The sequence below is a fragment of the Emys orbicularis genome, chromosome 18 (assembly GCF_028017835.1).
Source record: "Emys orbicularis isolate rEmyOrb1 chromosome 18, rEmyOrb1.hap1, whole genome shotgun sequence".
Taxonomy (NCBI): Eukaryota; Metazoa; Chordata; order Testudines; family Emydidae; genus Emys; species Emys orbicularis.
Window position 1 is genome coordinate 3,365,732 of NC_088700.1, and position 24,092 is coordinate 3,389,823.

At 39.1% G+C, this 24,092-nt stretch overlaps 1 protein-coding gene across 3 annotated transcripts in view; it reads right to left on the reverse strand.

Annotated features, from left to right (window-relative positions):
* NEK6 (NIMA related kinase 6) overlaps positions 1-24,092 on the reverse strand; it is a 104,172-nt gene that overhangs the window by 6,972 nt on the left and 73,108 nt on the right. For all 3 annotated transcript variants that reach the window (XM_065418755.1, XM_065418753.1, XM_065418754.1), the window contains exons 7-9: positions 23,804-23,911; positions 10,446-10,540; positions 1,802-1,915 (exon numbers count right to left, since the gene is read on the reverse strand). In XM_065418755.1, coding sequence (XP_065274827.1) covers positions 1,802-1,915; positions 10,446-10,540; positions 23,804-23,911 — 317 coding nt within the window. The remainder of the gene's footprint in view (positions 1-1,801; positions 1,916-10,445; positions 10,541-23,803; positions 23,912-24,092) is intronic.

Consider the following 24,092-nt stretch of genomic DNA (forward strand, 5'->3'; position numbering starts at 1 on the left):
ACTGGATTTTTCCCAGAAGTGCACACTTCATTTCACAAAAGCTGCTGTGTGCAATGGAGCCGGAGCCAGAGCCCAGCTGCTCAGTTTTGTCTAGTACTATTTCCCAATGCTTTGTGCACAGATCTGGCATGGTACCTTTCCCTGGGAGCCAAATGTCAGCAGCTTAAGAGGATGTGCAAGTGAACTGGTTGCCAATTAAAGTGCTCTCAACCCTGTTTCATTTATTTTGTTGTGTCCGCTTTCTACAGCATTTACAGGGAGATTGGCGTATACCACAAACACAAACGGGAGGTGAGGACTAGAGCTAGTCACTGTATGGATGCCCCATTTTTTGAATAGGCAAAACTGATTTCCAACTCCCTTTGTTTTATGAACATTCCAACTCCTTCCTTCCTCCAGCATCCTGTTACCTCTAACTAGTTCAAGAGTATGGGGGAGGGATAGCTCAGTGGTTTGAGCATTGGCCTGCTAAACCCAGGGTTCTGAGTTCAATCCCTGAGGGAGCCACTTAGGGATCTGGGGCAAAAATCAGTACTTAGTCCTGCTAGTGAAGGCAGGGGGCTGGACTTGATGACCTTTCAAGGTCCCTTCCAGTTCTAGGAGATAGGATATCTCCATTAATTTTTTTTTTTTTTTTAAAGTGGGTGGGGATATTTCTCTAATCCCTGGAAAGACACACACAGGCTGAGTTCTCTATATTAACTGCATCTATTTAGTTCGTTGCTTCCCATGTCTACCAGACACACTAGCCGCCGTTGTGCAACCCGATAGCAAAGATGTTTTGAGCATCATCACAGTCCCCTTCCGGGGAAGAACCTTGGAACACACGTGGACTGTCTGCTAGCTGCCCTGGGTTTTATTTCCCCTGTACCCGGTATCTCACTGCACAGAGCTCTGCTTCTACTGAAAAACTGGTTGGACACTCTCAATTACCTTACCAACTTCCTTTCAAATACTAGGCAGCTATTTCTGAAAGAAGAAATGGAGGAAAAGAACTGGTTGTTTCAGGGCGATTAACACACTTATCAGCCGACTTGGTTTCCCGTCTGATTTAGGTCCACAAGAAATGGATTTGGTGGGCTTCAGTCTAGCTGACATTTGGCCACATCGCAAAAAGTGCCACACAACTGTCATAAAAGGTCCACTGCAAAAGAACGGGGTGGTTGCAATTGGATTTAAGCACAATGGCAAGAGGGTGGGCATGCACAGCAGCAACTTGTGATATAGCTCGGTCCAGCCACTGCTTCCCGTCTCTTGCTTTCATAGCAATAAAATTAACCAGACGTTAAAAAGCCCCCATATGGCTCCTGCTTGGATGCTTATTGTACTAGGCTAATCACTTCCCTTCCTCCTTTTAGTATCATTTCCCCCTTGTTATACATTTAAACAAACTGAGGACTTTATAGACTAAATTTAAACACTGTTTTATGGTATGTTATTGTAGGGAGAGGTGTCAGGTTTTCCCCAGGTTTCGTTGTCGTGTTTTGCTAGTGCAGGAGTGCTCCAGAGCAGACCGCTCCTCATTATTGGAAACTTCCTTTTGTCCCCCATTGGGCTCTATTTACTTTGCTGGTGCTTGGATACCATGGTGAGAGGTGTTTTAGCCAGCTCTATGCTAATCTAGGGAATCCTATCTAGAGGTCCCCAATTCTTTTCAGGTGTGTGGGGGGGAGGGTCTACTTCAGATACGCCCAAAAAACACTTCCCCCGTCTTCACACACACTCTGCCCCACCCCGGGGTCAGTTATTTTACCTTCACTGGTCACCACTTTCCAATCTGAGCATCATATGCCCAACTTACCTTTTCAGAATAATGTTCAGCTGGAAGAGGGGGGTAGTCACATTGTTCTATCTTTTGGCAAAGAGAAAACAGATTCATTTTATCTCCATAGAAAGGACTCTGAAGAGCTGCCATCTGTAGAGAAAAACGGAAGAGAGTTTTAAACTGTGAAGGGTTTAGTAGCTCCCAGTACTGCTGATTTGCAATAGCAAGTTTTGCTCTGAGAAGGTGAACAGATGATTGATATTGTTGCTCTCTGACAGTGTACACAAACAGATACTGTTGCTCTTTGAGATATCAGTTTGTACACTGACAAGCACCTATTACTAGATGTACAGCATACCTGCCGTTACCTCATCAGCCCTATGCAGTGGACATAAGCAAACAAAAGCTGTGTCAGGCAGCAGCAGTCGCACAAAGTACGTCGAGTCAGAGATTTGGTATTTGCACAGTGAAGTCAGACCTCTGCCTGTCCCCTATGCAGAAGGCTGGAACTCTGGTTTACCATGCTGCAGGGACACACACATAGAGGTGTCAGGCAGTTAAACTGGTTTCCTGGTGTCCCCAAGGGGTGAGTGATAATTCTTGTAACCAAAGAAAACACCCGTGCCGAGCAGAATACAGATTCACAGACCAAACACTTCCCACCACTTTCTTCAAATGATCAATGAACACTCATTACACTTTCCTGGCCCTCATTACACAGGAGAGGCTTCTATGTTTTCCCCCAGCACTGTAATTATTTTTTCCTAAAATGTCTTACATGTGGGACCCTGTGAATGTGGATGGGCAGTGATTCTAGATGTACACCAAAAAAACTATAAATATCAATGTTTCTTAAACCAAGGAAATGGGATTTCAGTGCTGCACGAAAATTATTGCTCTAAGCCAATTGCATGAAGTGGAATATGATAACCTATAATAAAAATTATAATCTTTTAAAAGTAAAAGCTCTTTCGCCTTTGATGCATGTTACAGTTTCAATCTACTTCAGTTACAATCCTGTTCAGAACAGAGCATATTTGCTCTCTGTGCCTGCTAAAATTTTAGTGGACTGTTGTAAAGAGCAAATTGATGCTTTCTGGACAACAAGCTGCTACCTAAAATTCAAAGTCTTATAAATATGAACATTCCACTTGATTTTTTTAATAAAGCAAAGCCACGTATTGTTTAGGGAAGAGGATTCTAAAAAGCTTTTGTAACCAGGCTACTGTGTCTTTTCCTTATCAGCTTATTTTTTTCATTTTAGTTTCTTTGGTTCATGAACCCCATATCTCAATTTATTCAAACATACCTTTTTTCATGGAGATAAATGGAAGATTCAAGCAGCCAGGATAACACGATGGAGGGTTTTTGAGGAGCTAAGATACACACATGGTGTTTGGAGAGTTTATATATATATATATATATATATATATATATATATATATATATATATATATAATGTAATTAGGTCTCAAAAAAGAAATTGCATCTTTGTGGGAGGAAATCACTTATGCTGCAAGTCCTTAACTGAGAGCTCTAAATGAACTTTAAATGCTGAGCCCCAGAACAGCAGCCATGAAGAGACATGTGTTTGTGCACTTACAAAATATGACATGAATAAATAATGCCTATTTAAAGTAAACATTGTGGGTTGAGTACCTTTTTGCTCTCTCTCTCAAACCACGATTCAAAAACAACAAGCCCACGATCCAGAGTACGTTCTGGCAATGACAGGCACAAGCCCAAGACTGTTCACCGTTACAACTGTCTCCAGGAACAGGAACAAACGAAATTTGCCATTTACATATTAGGGAACCAATAGCACTAATAAGAATTGTCTTCAAAGGGAAAACCATGAGCTGCAGAGAGGCTCAGTAAGCAAGAGGCATGTCACCTCAGCATGCAGCCCACACGGTGCCCCATCTGCTTATTACTCCATAACGTTGTTCAAGTGCTTCTTGTCACTCTCACATGCCACACCACACAGCAGAGTAAAACCTCCTCCTAATGAAGCGCTATTGGATAATTGTTGATATTATCTACTCTGTTTAGAGCATCTTTTAAAACCATTTTGCCGCAAGCTGCATCAAAACGCCAAGCTTTTCATATTAACGCCGGCTGAAGTTGATGCTTCTCGCTATGGTTTTAATAAGGGGCTATTTGATAATTGTTAGTCTTTTTCTCATTATCATGCACTGTGAAAGCTATCCAAAGAATATCATCTTGTTGCTGACACACGCAGCAAGCTCCCAGCAGAACTTAAAAAAAAAAATCAACTCAAGACACACTGTTCTGAAATTCTATAGTTTAGATACATACATTGACAGATTATTAGTGATTTGAGGACAGGTGCAGCACACGAATTACATCAGGTTTTGAAGACATTGCTTTCAGCCTTGCTCTGTGCAGTTAATAAAAGGTTTTTAACTCAGTCAAACCTCACCAATACACAAACCAGATCATTCTCACAACAAAACTGGTGGACTCATTCTACTTCCCAGCAAAGGTTGGTGTTTTTCGTTTTTTGTGTTTTTTTTAAACAGCAGGATTCTGCAGTGCATTTTACTAAGAGTTCACTAATATACAAAATATGTCCCATGTATTAGCAGAGCAGGACAAATAATTAAAATTAAAGTATACTTGGGAAAATAAAAGGACTAAGTACATTTTGTTGGACTGTAGCCACAATTTTTATTGGTACATCACTCACTAATTTGCCAGATATTAATGGAAAAGAGTTCCATTGTCAACTTAGAGAAACAGTGATGCATTTTCAAATTTAAATATATTTCAGGTAGTTCTTACCGGTGTCATATGTCAGATGTCCAAACATGCTTACATATGGCAACTCAGGTGGGATTTTCAAGGTACCTAAAATTACTCTGAAATTCAATAGATGTTAGGTGCCCAATTCCCTCAAGTTCCTTTGAAAATCCCAGCTTCACTTTTCTTGTAGATTTCCAGCTGTAGCTACTTTGTGTAACAGGTAGTTAGGAATGTTTGCAGAACTGAATTTCACAGTACTAATGAAATCTAACATCATGTCCCCCTGTAGCAGCCAGCTAGATATGCCTAGTGAACAGACAGCAACTGCAGGCTGGGAGAACATAAGAAGTGTACATGATGCACACAGGTAAGAATCTTTAGTCAGTGTCTATTTTGTATGTTTTTGTGGTTCGGAGTTTCACAAATTATCAGTATACACTGTATAATCTTAAATGTCATCAGTGATAAACAGTATCTTCAAAGAGCAAACTGACACTAGTAATTTAAAATAAGAAAAGGGAGCACAGATTCCATGGTTTCTCTGAGTGACGGTGATGATCTGTGTGTTACAAATACAAAGTAGAGTCAGGAAAACGCTAGCCAAAAGCATACAAGATAGGTCTCATAGAGTTCAATAAAGAGTCAATAATTCCTGGAAATCTGAAGATCTTTCAATTACAATTAAAATCCCTGTCCATAACTCCTTACATAGTCATATGCAAAGTAAAACAAAAAATGAGCACAACGCTCATGTTCTTTTCAAGACTGGCAAATAGAAAATTAAAACTGAAAAAGAAGATGCCTTATAAATTCTGACTAAAATGGCCAAGAATGTGAGCTAGAAGACTGAGTGCAGGCATTCCAAATGTATTGCTAACAACAGTTTGTGATGCCACATTTGGGTTTGCTTTTGACATTTTGGTTAGAACAATTACAGCAGAATGGCCGGATCTCCATTTAAAATTGACCACCACACCGCATGACTGGTTTAAAAAATATGAAATCCTGTTAGTGTTTAAATTGATCATCTTGTTAAAAGTGCTAAAGCCATCGCTTGTGGCTACATTCTGGAAACAGAACTTATTTTTATCCCCCTGAAGTTATCTGGATGACAGATTTCCAAAGGAAGTGGGGAATGAAGACACCTCCCACTATTTTGAGAAGATTTAATAAAAATCAATGTGCGATTGTAAATGTCACAGTAAGATGGTACTATATGACATCATAACACCCTCCCCCAATATTACTCAAGTGAATTCCAATTGACATGCATGTCTCTGAAGGTAATTTGTGGATTAAATCTCTCGAGTTTATCTCCAAAATAAAGTCTGAAAAGAGGTATCAGAAGTGATTCATAACCAGCCAAACATCATTATTTTTCCACTTTTTATCCCAATGGAAAAAAAAAGTTTTTTATTACAAGAAATTGGCATGACTAAAATAAAGATCCTTCAAAGAGATGTATAGATTTGATTTTTCAAATAATCTAAACAAAATTTAAAATGTCTAAAAAGAATAACTTTTTATTCACTGAAATCAAATGGTAACTGGCCAATATTTCTTGCAGTGTCAAAATATCAGACCTTGTCCACAACTTAAAGGGTTTCCTATGTAGACAGCAAGTACAAAAATGCTTTTCAAGCCACATCTTGCACACACATGATTATACTATTACCACCACAAAAGCATATTTATTTTACCAAGTAAACTAGCATGCTAGGACGCTTAGACTACTATGCCATGAGAGGACCCTACTGTGCAGCAAAACTATATCTTAGCATAAGGCTAAATACGTCTCTCCAAACAAAATCCGAGATCTTCTCTACAGCAGAACTCGTACCTAGGAACAAACTTCAAGCAGTCTGATTGAGAACTCACTTTGAACACTGATCAGTGATGGGGTAGCAGCATTTACCTTGGGTTACTGTCAATATTGTTCTTCTCACTGGTAGGGCTAATGGTGCAAATAAAAGGCAGCAAAGCTTCAACTGAGCAATGCCTTTACTGGAAATCTCAGTTTCGGGTCAAATCTGAACAATTCCAGCTATATTTAATGTAAATAAATAATTAAATTCTTAAAAGCCCAAGTTTCCTTCACAATAAACCTATAAAGAGTAGTCTCTGGGATGCATTTCAGGTGATGGAAACACCATACACACCTTTTAAATACCGCTACACTTTATAGTTCCATTGTGTATATTACTAGAATCTTTAGATGCATGTAAAGCAGCAGGATTTTTTAATTGGTTTGTAGATTCAGTGGCTGTAAGTCCAGAAGGGACCAATGTGTTTATCTGGTGTGATCTCCCGCACAACACGGCCATAGGATGTCCCTGAATTAATTTCTGTTTGAATTAAAGCTCATCTTGTAGAAAAACATCTAAATCTTGATTTCAAAATTTCCAGTGAAATCCACCACAACTTGTGATAAGTTGTTCCTATAGTTCATTACCCTCTGTTAAAAATATGTTGCTGCTGTTGCTTTAGGACTCTGAATTAATTCAAAGTCCTTTGTATTCCTTTCCTAGAGGTCACATGAATTTTAAGCATGGACCCAGGAACATTTCACGCAGCTGGAGTACATTTCCACAATTGTTTATGATAATGAGAACTTTGAACTGAGTTGCTGCTTTCCTCCTTTTCCAGTACGAGGCTATCACACACTGGTGTTAGCACCTAAGTTCCCTCTAAGCTGCGCAGCCGTGCAGCAATCTATTAAGTGCCGCACAGGCACTCAGGGCTGAGGCGGGGAAAGGCGCCTCTCCCCGCCAGCCCCAGCCCAGCCTCGGCCCAGGGGGAGAGGCGCCCTGGCCCCAACCTAGCCCCGGCCCTGCTGTGGCCAGGGGAGAGGCGCCTATCCCGCGGCCCCAGCCCTGGAGCTGCCGCAGAGGGGATAGACACCTCTCCCCTCCAGCCCAGGTGCTGCTGTGGGGAGAGAGTGCTGGGGGGAGTCCTCTCTCCCCGCTGTAGCCCCAGGGCAGTCTGCACCCCAAGCACTTCATCCCCGGCCCCAACCCAGAGCCCACTCCACCCAGCCGGAGTCCTAACCCTCCACCAACCCTCTGCCCCAGCCCCGAGCCTCTCATCCCCAGCCCCACCCCACAATCTGCACCCCCAGCCACAGCCCTCCCCCCTCCACCCCTGCCGCATTAATTTTGTTATGTGCACCAATATAAAGATGATGTGTCACACATCACCTCCATATTGGTGCACATAACACAATTCATTCCACACATGCATGGGAAACATTAGAGGGAACACTGGTTAGCACAGCTTTTTTATTAGGCTAAAAGCCCTCTTTCCCATCTGGCCACATTGCCCTGAGTAGGAAGCATGCTCAGGACAGCTTTTGGCACATCTTAACATTTCTTAAACAAATGCTAACACACACCTATTTTCTCATTGCTAAATAGATATTGAAATGGTGCTATTAGCCAATCTGCAGGATTTTCCAACTCTGACAGGAGTGGTTTCCTTTAGTGAGCTTGTGCTGTTTTAAAGCTCCATTTTATTGATTGATTGATTGAACACTTTTCCCCTCTATACAAATATTAGTTTCCCAACTGCTTTTCTTGTATGGTTGTCTCACAGATTCCGAGGTAAGATCTCCTTTAGGACCTTCGGTCTGTACCGTACAAACCCCAGTTGAAAGGCACTATTCACAATGATTTTAGAGGCAAAATGGCACTGCCAGATTTGCTTTCACCTTTCTGGCAGTGGTGTCTAACTTTCTAATCGACTTCCCTCAGCCCCACATGCTACCTTACAAGGTCCTCCTGCACCATACTGTGGATGAAAAGGCACAGAGAGGGACCAAAAACTGGCAGGACAATTTGTGAGAGAGGAGCAGCCAAGGAAATTACCTTCTACATTATCTGCTTCCTGGATCTAAGTCATCAACAACAGTCCAGCCAGAATGTTTTTTGTCTGTGGTCTGCATTATTTGACAAAGGTCTGGCAACTCCCTATTGACCGTGGTGTACAGCATCAGACCTGTGTGTCCCCTTAGCCCACCCCTCTAATTCCCAATGGAATTTCACACACAACTCACTGTTATGATAAATACTATCATCTCTGTCCAAGCAAATCTACTTCTCAGCAGGTCCAGCAGCTCTTTGCTTAGAGACCACCACGACCAGTCCTTGGCCTTTACATTCACTGCAGCCGTTCACTGCATTTGTACTAAATCCAGCCTTATTGTTTTTCCATTAACTAAACTCTGTGACATGTCTCCTGCCCAGGGCAGCAGGTAAACATGCATTAGCTGTCTATGGAGCATCTGCATTTTCTTTACCATGGAAAAAACCACTTCAGGTGGGTATGGGTCAGTGTTTAGATACCCACGTGACAGGCACCTAAAAACCGATATGCAGATAAATTTGGCCCAGAATGTTTTTAGGAACAAATACCAAAGCCATAATTGCATCTAAGCAGACGATGTTGGAGTTCTCACATGTAAGAAGCACAGAGCTGTTAGACTCAAGCAGCGCTACGCTACTCCCAATGGATGCTTAATCCCTCTAGCAGGATTTTATTGATTTACTTCATTGGCTTCCCAGCACCGATATTTCTCTCTCTAGATGCACACCACACAGCACTTTCACATTCTGCCAACAAATAAACCAGCACCTATTGAACTGTATGACTCAGGCTTGGTAATATACTAATGACAGGACATTACCTTGTTAAACAAGCATTTAGCTATGCTAGATGAGTATATTCTTCCCAGCAGTAAACAAACAGTAACAAACACTTAACTCTTGAGGGGAAGAGGCCTGCCTGGTTTGCTTTTAAGATAAAATTATCTTTAAGAAAAAAGAGCTGTAAAGGGTTTGTCTCGTTTATGCAGAAACCTAGCTAGAGTTGTTGTAGTGTCTGATCAGTTTATGCCAGGTATTTGTATTTTGATTTTTTTCACGATTGTGAAAAGTTGCAATGACAAACATTATTTCATTTTGACAATCCTTTAATTAACCAGGAAAAAATAACCAAAATACTTAAGCATCCAAAGCTTTGAAGTGGCCCTGGGTTATACTCAATTAAAGTTTAACATTATAGTGGGCTCTTAACTGAAATTTTTTTGGGGGAAAAGTTGTACCACACACTTCCTAAATTTTGGCTACCCTCACTTGAACCCAAAGCTGTTCCATACATTTATAATGTAACCTTACTATTTGTTTAAATGAATAAAAAAAATGTATGGATCTCAAATACCATTAATTGATCATTTTTCTGAACACTTGAAAAATCTAATGGCATAGTGTTCTTACAAAATCATAGTATCAAGAGTGACTTTCTTCTCACACTTAATATATCTAGTATGTAGTACACCCTAAGTATGTAAAACTGCATGTAGTTCACACTAAGGATCTCTGCTTTGAAAAACTATATTCTTACATGGTTTTGCATGGCTTTAAACACTTTAAAAAAAAATCTAACTAAATCCTCTCAGTGGGAACAGTAAATTCATTCAAAAAAATCACAGTACTTTTCTTCATCAAGAGCTCTGGAAGGTCAAAGTGTTTCAACCCTTCAGAACTCATTGCTCTTTACACTAAATAACATTAAAATGACACGTTCGGTCTTTAAAACAAACCTAGTACTTAGGAAAGAGTTCTAAATACGCTCTTCCACTAATTGCCCAGCTTATAGGAGTAAAGAATGAGACAAATTGGCTTGCTTCTATCTGTATCTCCAACATTTACTGTGATGCACTAAACCAGCTTTGAATAAAATCTGTTTAATATCTTTTTTTTTAAATACTCAAAAAGAACTCAAGACAACTAAGATTTTATAGGGTTTCACAGGAATCAGATGTAAACAGGATTGAGTTAAACTGTTTACTTCAATTCATTCCTGTTTTCTTTTATTATGTGCTTGTTTATGCAAAGATGAAAAAGTTAGAGATGCTTACCTCATACAATAAACAGCCCAAAGACCAGATATCAGATTTAAAGTTATAGCCATTTTCATGTATTCTTTCTGGGGACATATAGTATGGAGTTCCCACTGTAACAAAGCAAGCAAAAAAAAAAAAAACAAAAAAAAAACAGGAATTATCTTTCTAAAGAGCAACAGAGTTTGATCTATATGAAGTACAGATATTTATCTTTGTGAAGAGCAATGGCTCTAGCAAAGCTGGCAAACCACACATTGGAGATAGTTTGTACAATTATGAAATAAGCAATGGTTTCAAAAGACTATGGAAGAAATATTCTTTTTTAGAACCATAATAAGGTCAAAAAATCAGATAAAGAACAGACAGGCATTACTGTGATAATTTTATGTTTTTTGAACTTTGAGGAAAACAATCTTCTTTTCTACCCTTCTGGGCACTTTTGGAATGTATTGCTTATACAGAACAATGGTAAAATGATCACTCTCCACTTGGTTCATTCAACGGCACATAAAGCCGCAAGTTAGATGTCATGAACATTCACTACTAAAACAGGAATCCTGTGACAGGATATCAATTGAATATGTTCACTTGACACACTCAACCAGCTGTCTGACAGACCAGCTCCAAATATGATAAGATACCTTTCCTCTAACAAGCTCTTTGAGATCTCAAGAGACCATTTGCTGCAGTGGAGAAACAGCAGTAATAAAGTAGGCATTCAAAAACTTTTCTGAAAGAGCCAGGATGATCTATGAAATTCCAGAATTAAACAGTCTTTTGTAGTTCTCCATCATATTAGGAGCTATGAGCTTTCAACTCTATTTCCAAAGTTTGTATTTTCTAAAGCTAAATTTGCCCGGGCATCTTTGGACAGGAGTTTGAAATAATTACTAATAAATCCCTTGTACCAGTGAAACTCATTTTTATCCCAAATCAACTTAGTGGGACTGAAAATACAAGATACCCTGGTATCCTCAATTACATCCAATAATCCTCGGACACTCCATTTATAAAAAACATCCAGGGTTCAGTTACTATCTTTTTTTCTTTCTCTGCTTGTCAAACCCTCTGTTAATTGTTCTTTTTCTGATCTTGGCATTCCTATCTAACCTTCTACTAATGACCTTGAAGTGGCAAATGTTAAATGGCCTCTCATGTTAAATCCACAATTTCTTCATTCAAAACTCTGGCTGCAAATAAATTGTAGGCTTTTGAGCAGGTGTAAGTCAATGGACCTTTCAGGTGCTAGACCATGCAAAATTAAACAGAAACAAGGTCTACAAGTGAGTGTGAATGTTGGAAATGAAAGGGGTGGAAGCGAATTATAACAAGTACTAGTAGCTCAAAGCCCATGCTGTCACACACTTGGGCTAAGTAATCTCAGCATTCTCCCTCATACAACCAATGAAACTGTTGCATGCAAACTAGCTGTAGTGGGTGATGGCTGATTGAGTTACCTCCAATATCACAATAGTCTAGGACTCTTGACATAGATAGATACGTTACTATAACTAAAAGCCTGTGCTGTCGCACGGGTGTACTGTAATTCATAAAGTCAAAATGGCTGAGAACTTTAAAAACTGGATGGTAACACACCGCAAATCTCAGTGAGGATTGAACCTGGTAATATTCTAAACAAAAATAGTTCTCAGCCATGCTTGTAGCTGATTCCATCAGTTCACACTGACTCATCAGACATTCTAGGAGGCAGAGTGACAATCCTGGATTCTTATTACACAGATTTTAGTGTGAAGTGTCTTCCTCCTCAACCTTGAGGCATTACTGAAACAAGCTGGGACATGTGAGAACTAGTTATTCCAGCTACGGACCAATTACAATCTCTTGCATATTTTCGGTTATTGAAATAGCCAATGCATTTCACAAGCCCATAACCTCTAGCTCACATCTTCTATTACTTTCATAACTCACCTGGTTCCCAGGAAGGAACATCTTTCTAGTTAGGTGATCATATCCACTTACATTTTGAGTTTGTAAAAACCTTCCCTTGGGCAATTTAGGCCAAATTCATACCTGATTAATTTCACTGCCTTCAATTTGGCCCTATAAATACAGACTCGCTCCATCAGCCAAGTAATCAGTTTCCAAATAATCTGATTTTGTAAAACTTGAACGTCCTACAACATGAATGGGCGATTTCCTGTCATATGGGCAAAAGGGGTTCTCATTATTCACCCCTCGTCCTGTGTGAAGGAACATGGGGCAATCCAAATGTGTGTCATAGTCTTTCACTAACCCTTCTCTAGCAGAAGCATGGCTACATAGGCGTACAGATGCCATGGTCATCCATGGTGAACTCCTAGGGCACAAATGGGAGAGGTCTGAGTCTTTGGTGCTGAAGGCTCCAGGGTGGATCCCTGCTCATAACAGAGATATCTTTATGTGTACATAGCTACGGTCATTACCTTTCCACCCCATACCTCCATTTTACCTTCCTCTCTCTCATACACATTGATTCCCACCCTCCTCTGGGAGCTATGGCTGCAGCATGGACTCCTGCAACCCCAAGGTTTTGATCATCCTTGAGATGTTCATCCATTAGGAAAGTGTTTGTGAATGATGCAGTATGCACCTAACTCCAAACAGCACTCCCATCTGCTTTCAAGATTCATGTGGGTAGCCTTGAACCCAAGTCTTCCCCATAATGCGTGGTGAGTCTCGAAGTCTACCAGTGCCAAACCCTAGCCATTTTAATACTGGGCTAGTCACAAGGAGTACTTTAATATACTAAGCATATTGTCAAAGCAGGAGCTGTCAGATCTGTGTGATTCAAATAGTAAAATGAAATAAAACCTACTGCATGAATGTGAAATGTATGAGATTATTGGATTAATTCATTACAGTTCTGAGAGGAAGAAGGATTGCTGTACCTGACTGGATCACTCATTTGGTCCTCCAGTCTAGTATTCTGCCTCTGGCAGTGGCCAGTAACCAGTTACCCATATCTCAATCTTAGCTTGCATTTATAGTTCATTCAAATAAGAAATTACATGAATCTGAGTGAGGTATGCATCTCTAGTTGGAAACTTAATTTGCACAAATTTAACATAGGTACATATTGTGTGAGAGGGAACGTGACTTTCAGAAATTATTACATCTCCATGCCTGTCTGCAAGTCTCTCCCTATTACAGCATCACTTATTAACCCAGTACTAATATCCAGTCTAGGAATATTCCAACATAGACCTTGACCCAGCTTTGGCCTGATTTAGCTTCCTGTAAAAGGCTGGTGCACATGGGATAGACTGGAGTCCTCTCATTAGTTACTAAACCTTTTAATGAACTGCATGGAGTGACATAATGGGAGACAACCGAATACTGTGAAAGCCGACAGAGCTCAGACATCCTATGGATCTCCTCCCATTTGCATGTAAAATGAACACAGTGGGCCAGTTGAGCACTTAATTCCTGTACACTTTTTCTGTAAAAAAAAAAAAAAAAAAAAAAAAAAATGCATTGGGCGCACATCATCTACACATTTCTTCTGTTTAAAAACATGCAACTGCAGCAGAAGCTCAAAGTTATTCCCTCTCTGAAGATCGTTGTGAAGAGTTTTCATAATTCTCCACTGAACACTGATGTACAAGACATTTCCCCACCTCTGCCTTCTCTATGCTTCTCCTCTTCTCAGATCTGCCAAGAAAGTTACAATACTGGAAGGAGCCAGAGAGAATGCTACCCTGTTACTGTCTGTAATTAACTGAGTAAATTCCAGAACATGCAATGAAAGGAATAAACATGGAGAACATTTATACTCTTATTCCCATAAGTCTCAGTGTGTCAGAATGCTTTGGTGCCACTGGTGGCCTCCAGCCTTAAGTGTTCTTGAAATCGGTTGTTCTGGGTCACTGCATAACAAGCTCACAGTAAATAACTGTGTGGGCTTGAAAGTTATGGCCTTGCCTTCCATGTTAGCATGGGTCTGTTTAGAAGGCTTTGTTCAATTTAAAATTGTCGTTTCGAATAATGCCTGAAAGCGACCTTCGATCAAGGCAGAATGACAGTGTTTATAATACGGATGAATGCGTCATATTCCTTATTTGATTTTTGTGCATTAGGCTGTTCCATTATATTAAATAGGTTTGTGGGGCAGCCCATGCCTGAGCTGATTCTATAAACTCTACCTTGCACATTTACCTATCATTACTGTAGTGTTGTCAGCAAATATACGAACAAGCAGGTCTCTGCATTTCAAAAATGATACATTAATTTTTAAATAAGTGTCATGATAAAAGACTGACAAGCCCAATTCTCTTTATGGCCTGTCCAACATTATGTGGGAATCTCCTGTAATGAGCATCTTCTAGAAAACTGCACAAGACTTCCACTTTAATAAGCCAGGGCTCACCAATGCATTACATTAGTCAATTTGACAAGAACAGTCTAATCGGAGACTATTAATCAGAAACTTTCTTTGGCATTTGCCCTGCTGAAAATACCAAATATTGTTCAGATTCAATATTAATCACCAGCTGGTAGAGTAATGCCTCTTAAGTTATAAAGGTCACAGAACAGTAGAGAGGTTTATGACTAAAGTCAGCATCTTCCCATTCCACCTCTGAAAGTCTAAGCACTTCTCTTGAACACTGCCATAGTTGAGTGATACCAAACCAATGCTTATTCCTTCTATCATAGGTACTGTATTTGCTTCAGCTAAACCACCCCAGGATACCAGAACACCTCTGGGTCATTTGTAACATCCAAGTGAAGGAGAGGCTGATTCTTCAGCAGGTAGATTATGGGCAGCTAGCCCATTTGTTTCCCACATCTCAAAAATATATGCAAAGGCAGCACTGTAAATGTAAGATTCATATTCCCTCCCTCTCAAATATTCTTCGAGTCAAACAGGGAGTGAGAGATTATGGAAGCCAACTGGGAATAGGAAGACTTAGGTTCTTTTCCCAACTCTGCCACTGAATCGCTTTGGGACAAATGGTAGGTCACTTCTATGCCTTGGTTTCCCCTTCTGTAACACGGGGGTGACAATGCTCACCCAACCTTGTAAAGCACTTTAAGGTAGCATGAGGGGCGTTTTCTGTCATTATTAAAATCATCACTGCTGGCTTCTTGGTTTTAACGTGAGGTTTTTTGTTTGTTTTAACTTTTCGTATGCTGGGTTATATCAGAGTTCTTTCCTGTGCAAATACAATGTATTCAGGGATCAGAGTTCCCTGTGAAACTGTTTCCTGATTCTTCACAAACTGAAACAAGGACAAAATCTAATTTATACTGTTAGGGTTCTCCCTCTATTCTTCTACTCTCTTGTGGCAATGTTCTCTCACGCACCCCTCCCATTGCCTTCAGGCAGATTGTCAGACTGAAAAGGGTGCAGAGGTTTTAAAATATTTTAGAGGTTTATGTGGTTTTGAAAAATATAGGAAATTAAAGTATCTACCTGAAATTGGTCAAACAAACTGGCTGTGATATAAACTAAAAGAACTGGAGTACTTGTGGCACCTTAGAGACTAACAAATTTATTAGAGCATAAGCTTTCGTGGGCTACAACCCACTTCTTCGGATGCCACAAGTACTCCTGTTCTTTTTGCAGATACAGACTAACACGGCTGCTACTCTACAAACTAAAAGGCAATTTGACAAGGAAATACTGAACTGAACTGTGTTTCTGAATCTATCACTTTGCTTTCTCTCAGCAGGGAACAGAGTCCTGAATATGAAAGAAGAACCTAACAAATTCTGACCTTTATTGTGTCTTTACAGAGTATTCCCAGTTTCAAACCAAGAAATATCAGAGCACAACATGGGCCTCCAAGGGGTAAAACTGATTAAAGCATTCCTTCATTCCAGAGATGTTCCCACTTCTCTCCAAACAAACTTTGCAATGTTTTGAAATATTTGTGGTTTTTGAAACATGCTCATTACATTTGAAAAGGCGAAGTCCAGGCCTCAGAAAACTCAGATGCCACACAAGTCTAACTTAGTTTAAGACATGTTTCAAATAAATAATTTGAAATGTTGAAGATTGTTGTCTTGCCATTGATATGCAAGACACATATTGAACTGTCATAACCACAGAGTTAGAAAACCACTTTTTAATATGGTTCAAGCACAATATCTATTTAGTACAAATAAAATCAAAGGCCCTAATTCAAAGAGGAAATCAGCACCCACAATGCTCAAGTGACTCATCTCTTAAGATAAACCTGTAAATTGTTACATAGGAGAATTTACAGCGATCCTAAGGAGGAATCTAATATTAACATTGCTACATGAGGGTCTAAATGCCAAAACAAAAGTTTTCATACTTTGATGCACACTTACAGAATCTTGAAAGGCACTGAACTCTTAAGACAGTTCACCTATTCCTAGTCCTTTGTAATCTATTGAAACCTTAAGAAACTATAACACCCATCAATTGTCTCCTATTCTCAAACATTCCGGATAAGCCTGGTCTGCAATAATGGAAGTGTTCAGTTGAGACTGGATGCACTGCAGCTTCTGCTGTTACAAGAAAAAGAAAAATCCAACAACAGTTTGAGAGACTCAGTCAAGTCAAATTGAGACGGCATTGCACTTTATGTTGCTCTTGCTTTACTCATTCGTTAGTTGTAGAACTACTGCAGGATTGCTGAATTTTTGACAGGAGACGAGCATGCTGTCTCCATAGCAGAGTCTATGCAGATTCTTACAAGCAAGATAAAGGTGAAAGAATGGTCAAAAGCATGAAACAAGTTTCCTCTAAATTCCTTCAAGTATCACCCTGAAGTACAAATTCCATTCCAATAACTTAAAGAAAGATTTGATTGAAATCTACTTATTTCTACAGCAAGAAGATTACATGCAAATAAGAAAAGGAATTATGAGAGATTAATGCAACAAGTAGATTAGAAAGAGTTGTGATACAACACAGACAGTATTCCATTAGGAACAATCCACCTACTGCAAATAATCAAAAATCCTTTTATCTGTTATGTACTCTATTTATACCTATTAGCCATAACTAGGGTGACCAGCTGTCCCATTTTTAAAGGGACAGTCCCGTTTTTGGGGACTTTTTCTTATATAGGCGCCTCTTACCCCCCCACTCCCATCCCGTTTTTTCACAGTTGCTATCTGGTAACCCTAATCATAACAATAAATTAACCAACAACTCTTTGATTACAAGTTTGCATTTTATCCCACAAATACTATATCTACTGCTTATACCGAAAGAACAAACTTGCTCAGAACACTGAAAAGATGGGCATTAAAATTTTAAGCACAGGTTTCCTCTGTCCTGTGTTTCTCAATGAGGCCCCTTTTCTAGTCATTGCAGTTCTAAATGCACCATGAATCTGCTTGGAATGGCACACTGGCTTGGCAAGCAGAACAATGGGGACTAGTGTATTTGTGCACCAGATCTTCTCAAGACAAAAGGGGTACTCCCTGGTTGCCCTCTAGCAGAGCAGAAAACACAGAAGGAATGTGTGTTCAGCAACCCACACGCAGTCTGATCAATGGCTATTTGTGTGTTCTGTTTTGAGAAGGTCTGACATGTATGGTGGTATCCCCAAAAGGAAAATCTGCTCTGACACAAGGAAATTTGAGTCTATTTGGCAAAAAAAATGTCAACATATATTTTTTCCCCCCAATTTTTTTATGCAAACCTGCAATTTTGGATTATACCACCAGACACATGATTTTCATTAATAAAAAATATGGTAATTAATTTAATAAAAAAGCAGTCAATTTTAACATTGATGGAAATTATCTATAAGCTATTTAATTGTTGTACCAAGTAAATGTTTTGGTGCATTTAAAAAGAAACCAAAACTATATCAATTCAGTGTTGAATTTTTAGTCAATATTTGACCATATTCTGCTGTTTACAATCTTCTCTTAGAAATGTCCTAACTTACGCTGTGGGACCTATTTAACAGCTTTAAACAAAGCACGACAGAATACCATGCACTGATGATTTATTCCTCTTTCTGCTCATCTCACAGAGAAGTTCACAAAAGGAGTGATGAAATGTATAACATGGTCTTTACAACGGGGTTTTCAGACAAGTTGAAAGAGCAGCATACGAAAAATAGTACGGGAAAACTGCAACTCTGCCCATTCCGGTTATTTGCTGGGAGAAAGCCACTGCAACTCTGAAGCTGCTATGCACCGTGGGTGGGAAACAACACAAATCCACTTGTTACATCTGATTTCACTTGTGTTACTGGACAGGAAGCTTTAGGTTAAATTTAATAACTTCTTGTACCTTGCAGTGAAATGGGAGTCAAAGGGGTACCATATGGTACAAAAAGGGGAAACACCTAAGCAAAAGGAAAGATTTTAAATGTAATTATGTATGCACTGCAATAAACAAAAGAATTGGAATGTATTTTTGTTTTTTGTGAAAATGGTTAAGCAATATTTTCTCCAAAGAAATTAATTTTTAAAAGAATTCCACTCACCAGAGACTGTTTCTCTCCATTTTGGGGAAAAAATCTTAATAAATGGAAGTTTTAATTATATGCATCTCCATTCTCCTTTCCAGCTAAAACCTGGGATTTATCCAGGGAGGGAGAGAGCAATTTCTTTAACTGGGGACAGGACAGAAGGGCAGCACTGCTACCTGGCAATGGCAGCTAATAAAATATCCCTTAGCGAGTAATTCAGCTGCAAGGGTTTGCTTTAAAATGTGGAAGATTTCAGGTAAAGCACGGAGCAGTGAAGACTGCTCCCTGCAATAACACAGACCTCGAGAACAAGGGATCTCTACAGTGAGAAGAGCAGCAGCAGAATATGTGGTACCCTACAAGTTCCCCCAGGTTATTCCTCTAACCATCCAGGAAAAGTCGATTTCACCATTTTATTTGTGGGGTTTACCATTCATCCAATACACTTCCCTTCCTTATTCATACAGGGTGCTGGTTTTACTGCAGTCAGGGCCAAGTGGGACCAGCATGCATCCAACTTTTCTGTTTGTTTGTTCATTTGTTTTTGTAGGTCTGTCTATCAGGAAGTGGGCCTCACTTTCTCTTGTTTTAGGAATGCAGACTATGGTGGTGAAACAGGAGCCTCAAAATCCAGCCACATAATTTGTCGTGCAGCCTGCTGTTGCTCCAAGCAAGACACTCGCTTGTATCTTGTGAGCTGTGTATGGGCAAATCTTTCATTTTTCTTTCATTACCCCGGCGTGTACTGTCACTTAATTTTTATGTATGCAATCCTTCCTGACAAATATGATCTGCTGCCTGGTAATTCGTTTGACGTTCATTCTGTTCCTTGCTCTAATTATGGCTTCCATTTCTGACATTGAGGCGGCTGCGCTGCCACAGCCAGATAGTACACCTGTCAGACGGGTTGTGGTACTGCCTAATGCCCTTTTATGCCAGTCTGATATTAGGAAATACAAAGAAGGGAAAAAATTAGATGAATATATTTGCATAAGCCCTGTGTTCAATTCATGGGTCAGCAGCCTTAGAAATTATGGTTCAGGGTGGTTGCTAGGGCAACATGGCTACAGGAAGTATCAGATACCACAGACTAGGCCTGTATAAGATCATATCTATCTATATCTAGCTACCTTAAATATAAATATATATAAAATATCATTCACACTTACTAAAATGTAAATTTCCAAATGAAAAAAACCTTTTTAAACCAGACTCTCTTTCTTGCGGCTACAACACTACAAATCTAGCCAATTACGTAAAAACAGCTATTACTCCAAATATTATTTTTCTCCAAACAAAATATCTTTTGAACGTAAGAATGTACTTTTTATTTGGAAACAAGCATCACTGTAAACAGCTCTTTCCCCCTTGGAAACCTAGATTTTACCTTTTCACATTGGTTTTCATTTTGCTTTCAGGGTGCTATTTCTTTGGAGGAAGGGCAGGATCTACAGAGAGGAGCTTTAACTCTTACTACATGCGCTTTCTGAATTAAGAAAGAGGAGCTCTGATAAAGGTCACAAGCCTGGTCTACATGTTCGGCCAGTTTCCAAGTCCCAATTTATTCTTATTAATATAATAAGCACAGCAGTCAAACTAGATAAAATCAAATTATTGGACATGATCATATTTTTGCCCATTCCTGATGATGTGATTTTAACTTACTCTGATGGGGATTTTTTTTCTCTTTTTATAAATACATTCTAGACTGAAATCTGACAGTAAAATAAAACTCTCCTAATATTTTGAGTACGTACATTTTAGAAGTACCTCGCTTGCTATTACATCTTTTTATAACAACAAAGGTTCATACGTCGTCTCTGTTTTTCTGTGTGCTTAAAAACCTCACTGGTGTATGTGACACGATTACCAAATAAATGTCGATTCAGTGCAGGTAGTAGCAATTTAAGCTAGGCTCTTCTGTGGAATGTGAGAAATGGCACAAATACAAAGTGAAATGAAATCAACACCTTGTGCAGTCCAAACCTACCTTGGGAACTAAAGGTAAAGAACTTAAATAGAGCCACTTGCTCTTTAGTGAGAGAAGATTCGAGTATTTTTGAACATGTTAATACAGTATAGAGATATAACTGACTAGGAAAAGAAAAGAAGCAACCTCTCTTAGATGATCACACCTTTTACTTAAAAAGAGGTGACAGAGTTAAAAATGCTCTGGAATGTTAAACACTTTATGCTCTCAAAAACTAAAATCTTGTATCAGTATGATGCAAACCATATAGCCATCTAGAGCTTTATAAATAATGCACAGTAACAAAGTTTACATGAAAAATCAAATTTTATATACAGTCCCTTTATATTAAGAAAAAAACATTCATGCTGTTTATCATCTTGCATACGCTAGAAAGGTGTATTATTCAAACAGAATATTCAAAACACATGCGTCTGACGAAGTGGGCATTCACCCACGAAAGCTTATGCTCCAATACATCTGTTAGTCTTTAAGGTGCCACAGGACTCTTTGTTGCTTTATTCAAACAGAGGAACTGTTTGAAAACGTTGGAATCACACCACTCATATTGGGGAAATAGGGGAATAAACAGAAGTGTGTGATTACAGTGATATTTAAGGATGTTTGTTGGGTAATGAGAACAAGTGTACATTTGTCATAGGTTTTTGAAAATTCCTACTGCATCTCTTGCTGTCTGATTTTTAGTAGGGCTGCCTTTTATAACAGGTAATTATAGTTTGCTTTGCTAATTTTATATCCATTTCTATTCATCATTCTAATATCTTTGTAATAACATAATAAATTAATTTTCCACCATTGATATGAAGTATCAGTGTTTGAAATAAGTACTGGATGAGATAAAGCACTTATCGGATACTTGTATATTAACTGTCACATGGTATCCATGCAACAATTTATATTTTAGTGCAGAAGGTATTTCATTAATAATGTACAACAATTAATTATGCTCTAAATTTCCAATTCCCTCTCACTGTGAGAGTAAAAAAAAATATCCTGTATAGAAGTTCTATCTATCTATCTACATAGGTACTGTGGCCCTCATCACTATCTATCTATCTCAGCACTTTCTAACCCAGGGTCACAAAAACATCTACTGAAGAAATCAGAGAAGTAAGAAAAATGCAGTGAAATCCTACAATGGTTCTAAATACAACTCTCCCACTTACTATTGCAATGCATTAACGTGAACGGCTATGTGTGTAACACTACAACACAAATGACATCTGCACCCACCAACCCCTTTTCAGGGTTCAATTCAATTTTAAAAGATCCAATTAAGGCCAATATTAGCCACTATTAGCTACAATTCAAACTAGTGCCCAGAGAACATTAACACTGTAGTTCTGTCAATGATCAATTTAGCCAAACCTTCAATATAGTATCACGTCCAGAGCATGATCAGGATTCTTATTTGTCAAGCAAGCCAGATAACTGAACAGGTCTATTTTCTTAGCCAAGATAACAGAGCAAGATCCCTTCTCCCCTCCCCTTTTGACTACAAATGCAGTGAATCACCAAAATGGGAAAGAAAGGACAATTAACCCTCTCTCACTGAAGCCAATGTTGCTCCATAAATTATCTAACTGGAATAAGAGTAATGGTTGTTGAGCCAGAGAGACTGCAGATTCATGTCTCTGAAAAACCCCAACCAAAAGAGTTTGCTGGGCAATTAGCGGAATATTGATTTCGTGTCCTTTAGAGAAGCTTGAATATTCAGCACTGTAAGCTCTTTGGGGCAGGAAGCAGGTTGTCTTACATATAGTAACTATCTAGCACATTGTAAGCACTGCTGGAAACAACAAACAGTAGTTATACAGACTCTACTGCAACTGTATCCTAAAACTACAAATCTTATAGCAGTATCAACCCGTGAGGAGATCAGGAAACTACAGAAAACCTCCCTAAGAAGCAAACTTTGTTCATAAAGTGAATTTTAGGCCGATGAAAGGTGCCAGATTGACAGCCCTGGAGACAGAATGTATATTTATTTCCTAAGAGATACAAACAACTACCATTGCTACACACTGAAGTCTTCCACTTTGCTCTCCTCTACCATTGCCTGACCACTAGACGGTCATAGTGCTGTTAAAATCTGTCCAGTAGATGTATCAAATTAGATACCACACACCCCACCTCACCATTGCTGGGGATGAAGGCTTACAGTGATATCATTCCTGAAGACAGAAAGGTCAAAAGTACTTCTGCAGATGCCACTAGGAGTATTATGAAACAAAACCACCACACAAGGACAGCGGACGATTTTGAAAGACGTGTAATTGCACAGCAGAAAACTTTAAACCAAGCTGCTGCTGAGCAGGTTCCTGGGAAGCCTTTAGAAAACACAACTTCACCTGAAACTCACCTCAGGTCTAAGAGCTTTATGTTGCTCTGAGTTGTTATGGTGGTTGTTTGAGAAAACGTCCTTGTTTGGAACTGGTGAATTGCAAGGGTTTCTATGGAAATGTGCTTTTACACACTTCCCATTCTCAGAGAGCAATTGCAATGGCATCTTGGAGGAAGTCAGCTTATCAACATTACCAAAAGAAGTTGGTGCTGCAACAGTGGATATCAGCACAAAAAAGAAATTAAGGAAAGGGAGAAGGTATCTTGGATCTTATTGTTTATTAATCCTCTAAATACAGTGCATCACACACTCAAATGTGCTATTTAGATAAAGAAAGATGCCTATGACAACCTAGTCACATATCAGAAACCATTATACTTACCACAGTGAACAACGTTGCAGAAAAAAATGTCATGGAGAGTTTTAATTAAAAAAATTAAAAAAAAACTATTTAAAATTTGCATAAAGAAACCCAATATATATAAACAGCACTTATAACTAGTATCATAGAAAACATGTCAGAGGTACCCACTGAACCAACCTTTGTCACATTAAGAGGACAGATATCACTTTGTTTGAACTTCACAGTGATACATTGTGTAAGGGTGTTTAATGGCTAAAAATGCCATCTTACCTAAGGAATGTGCTGCAGTGGTTTTAGAACTAAAAAAGCGGCCTAATCCAAGATCTCCCAGCTTCACCACTCCTGTGGCTGTTATAAACACGTTGGCTGGTTTTATGTCTGCAAAAAGGGACAAGGAGAAGGTCAAAGCCACAAAAGGTTATCTGTTGTAATACTGCAATAGAAACATAGCCTGGAGCCTCTTCTGCACAAAAGAGAGACTCAATCAGAACCATGTTTCTGCACAGCTTTGATAGGCTGAATCTTCTAAGACTTCAAGTTACATAAAAAAACCTGAGTA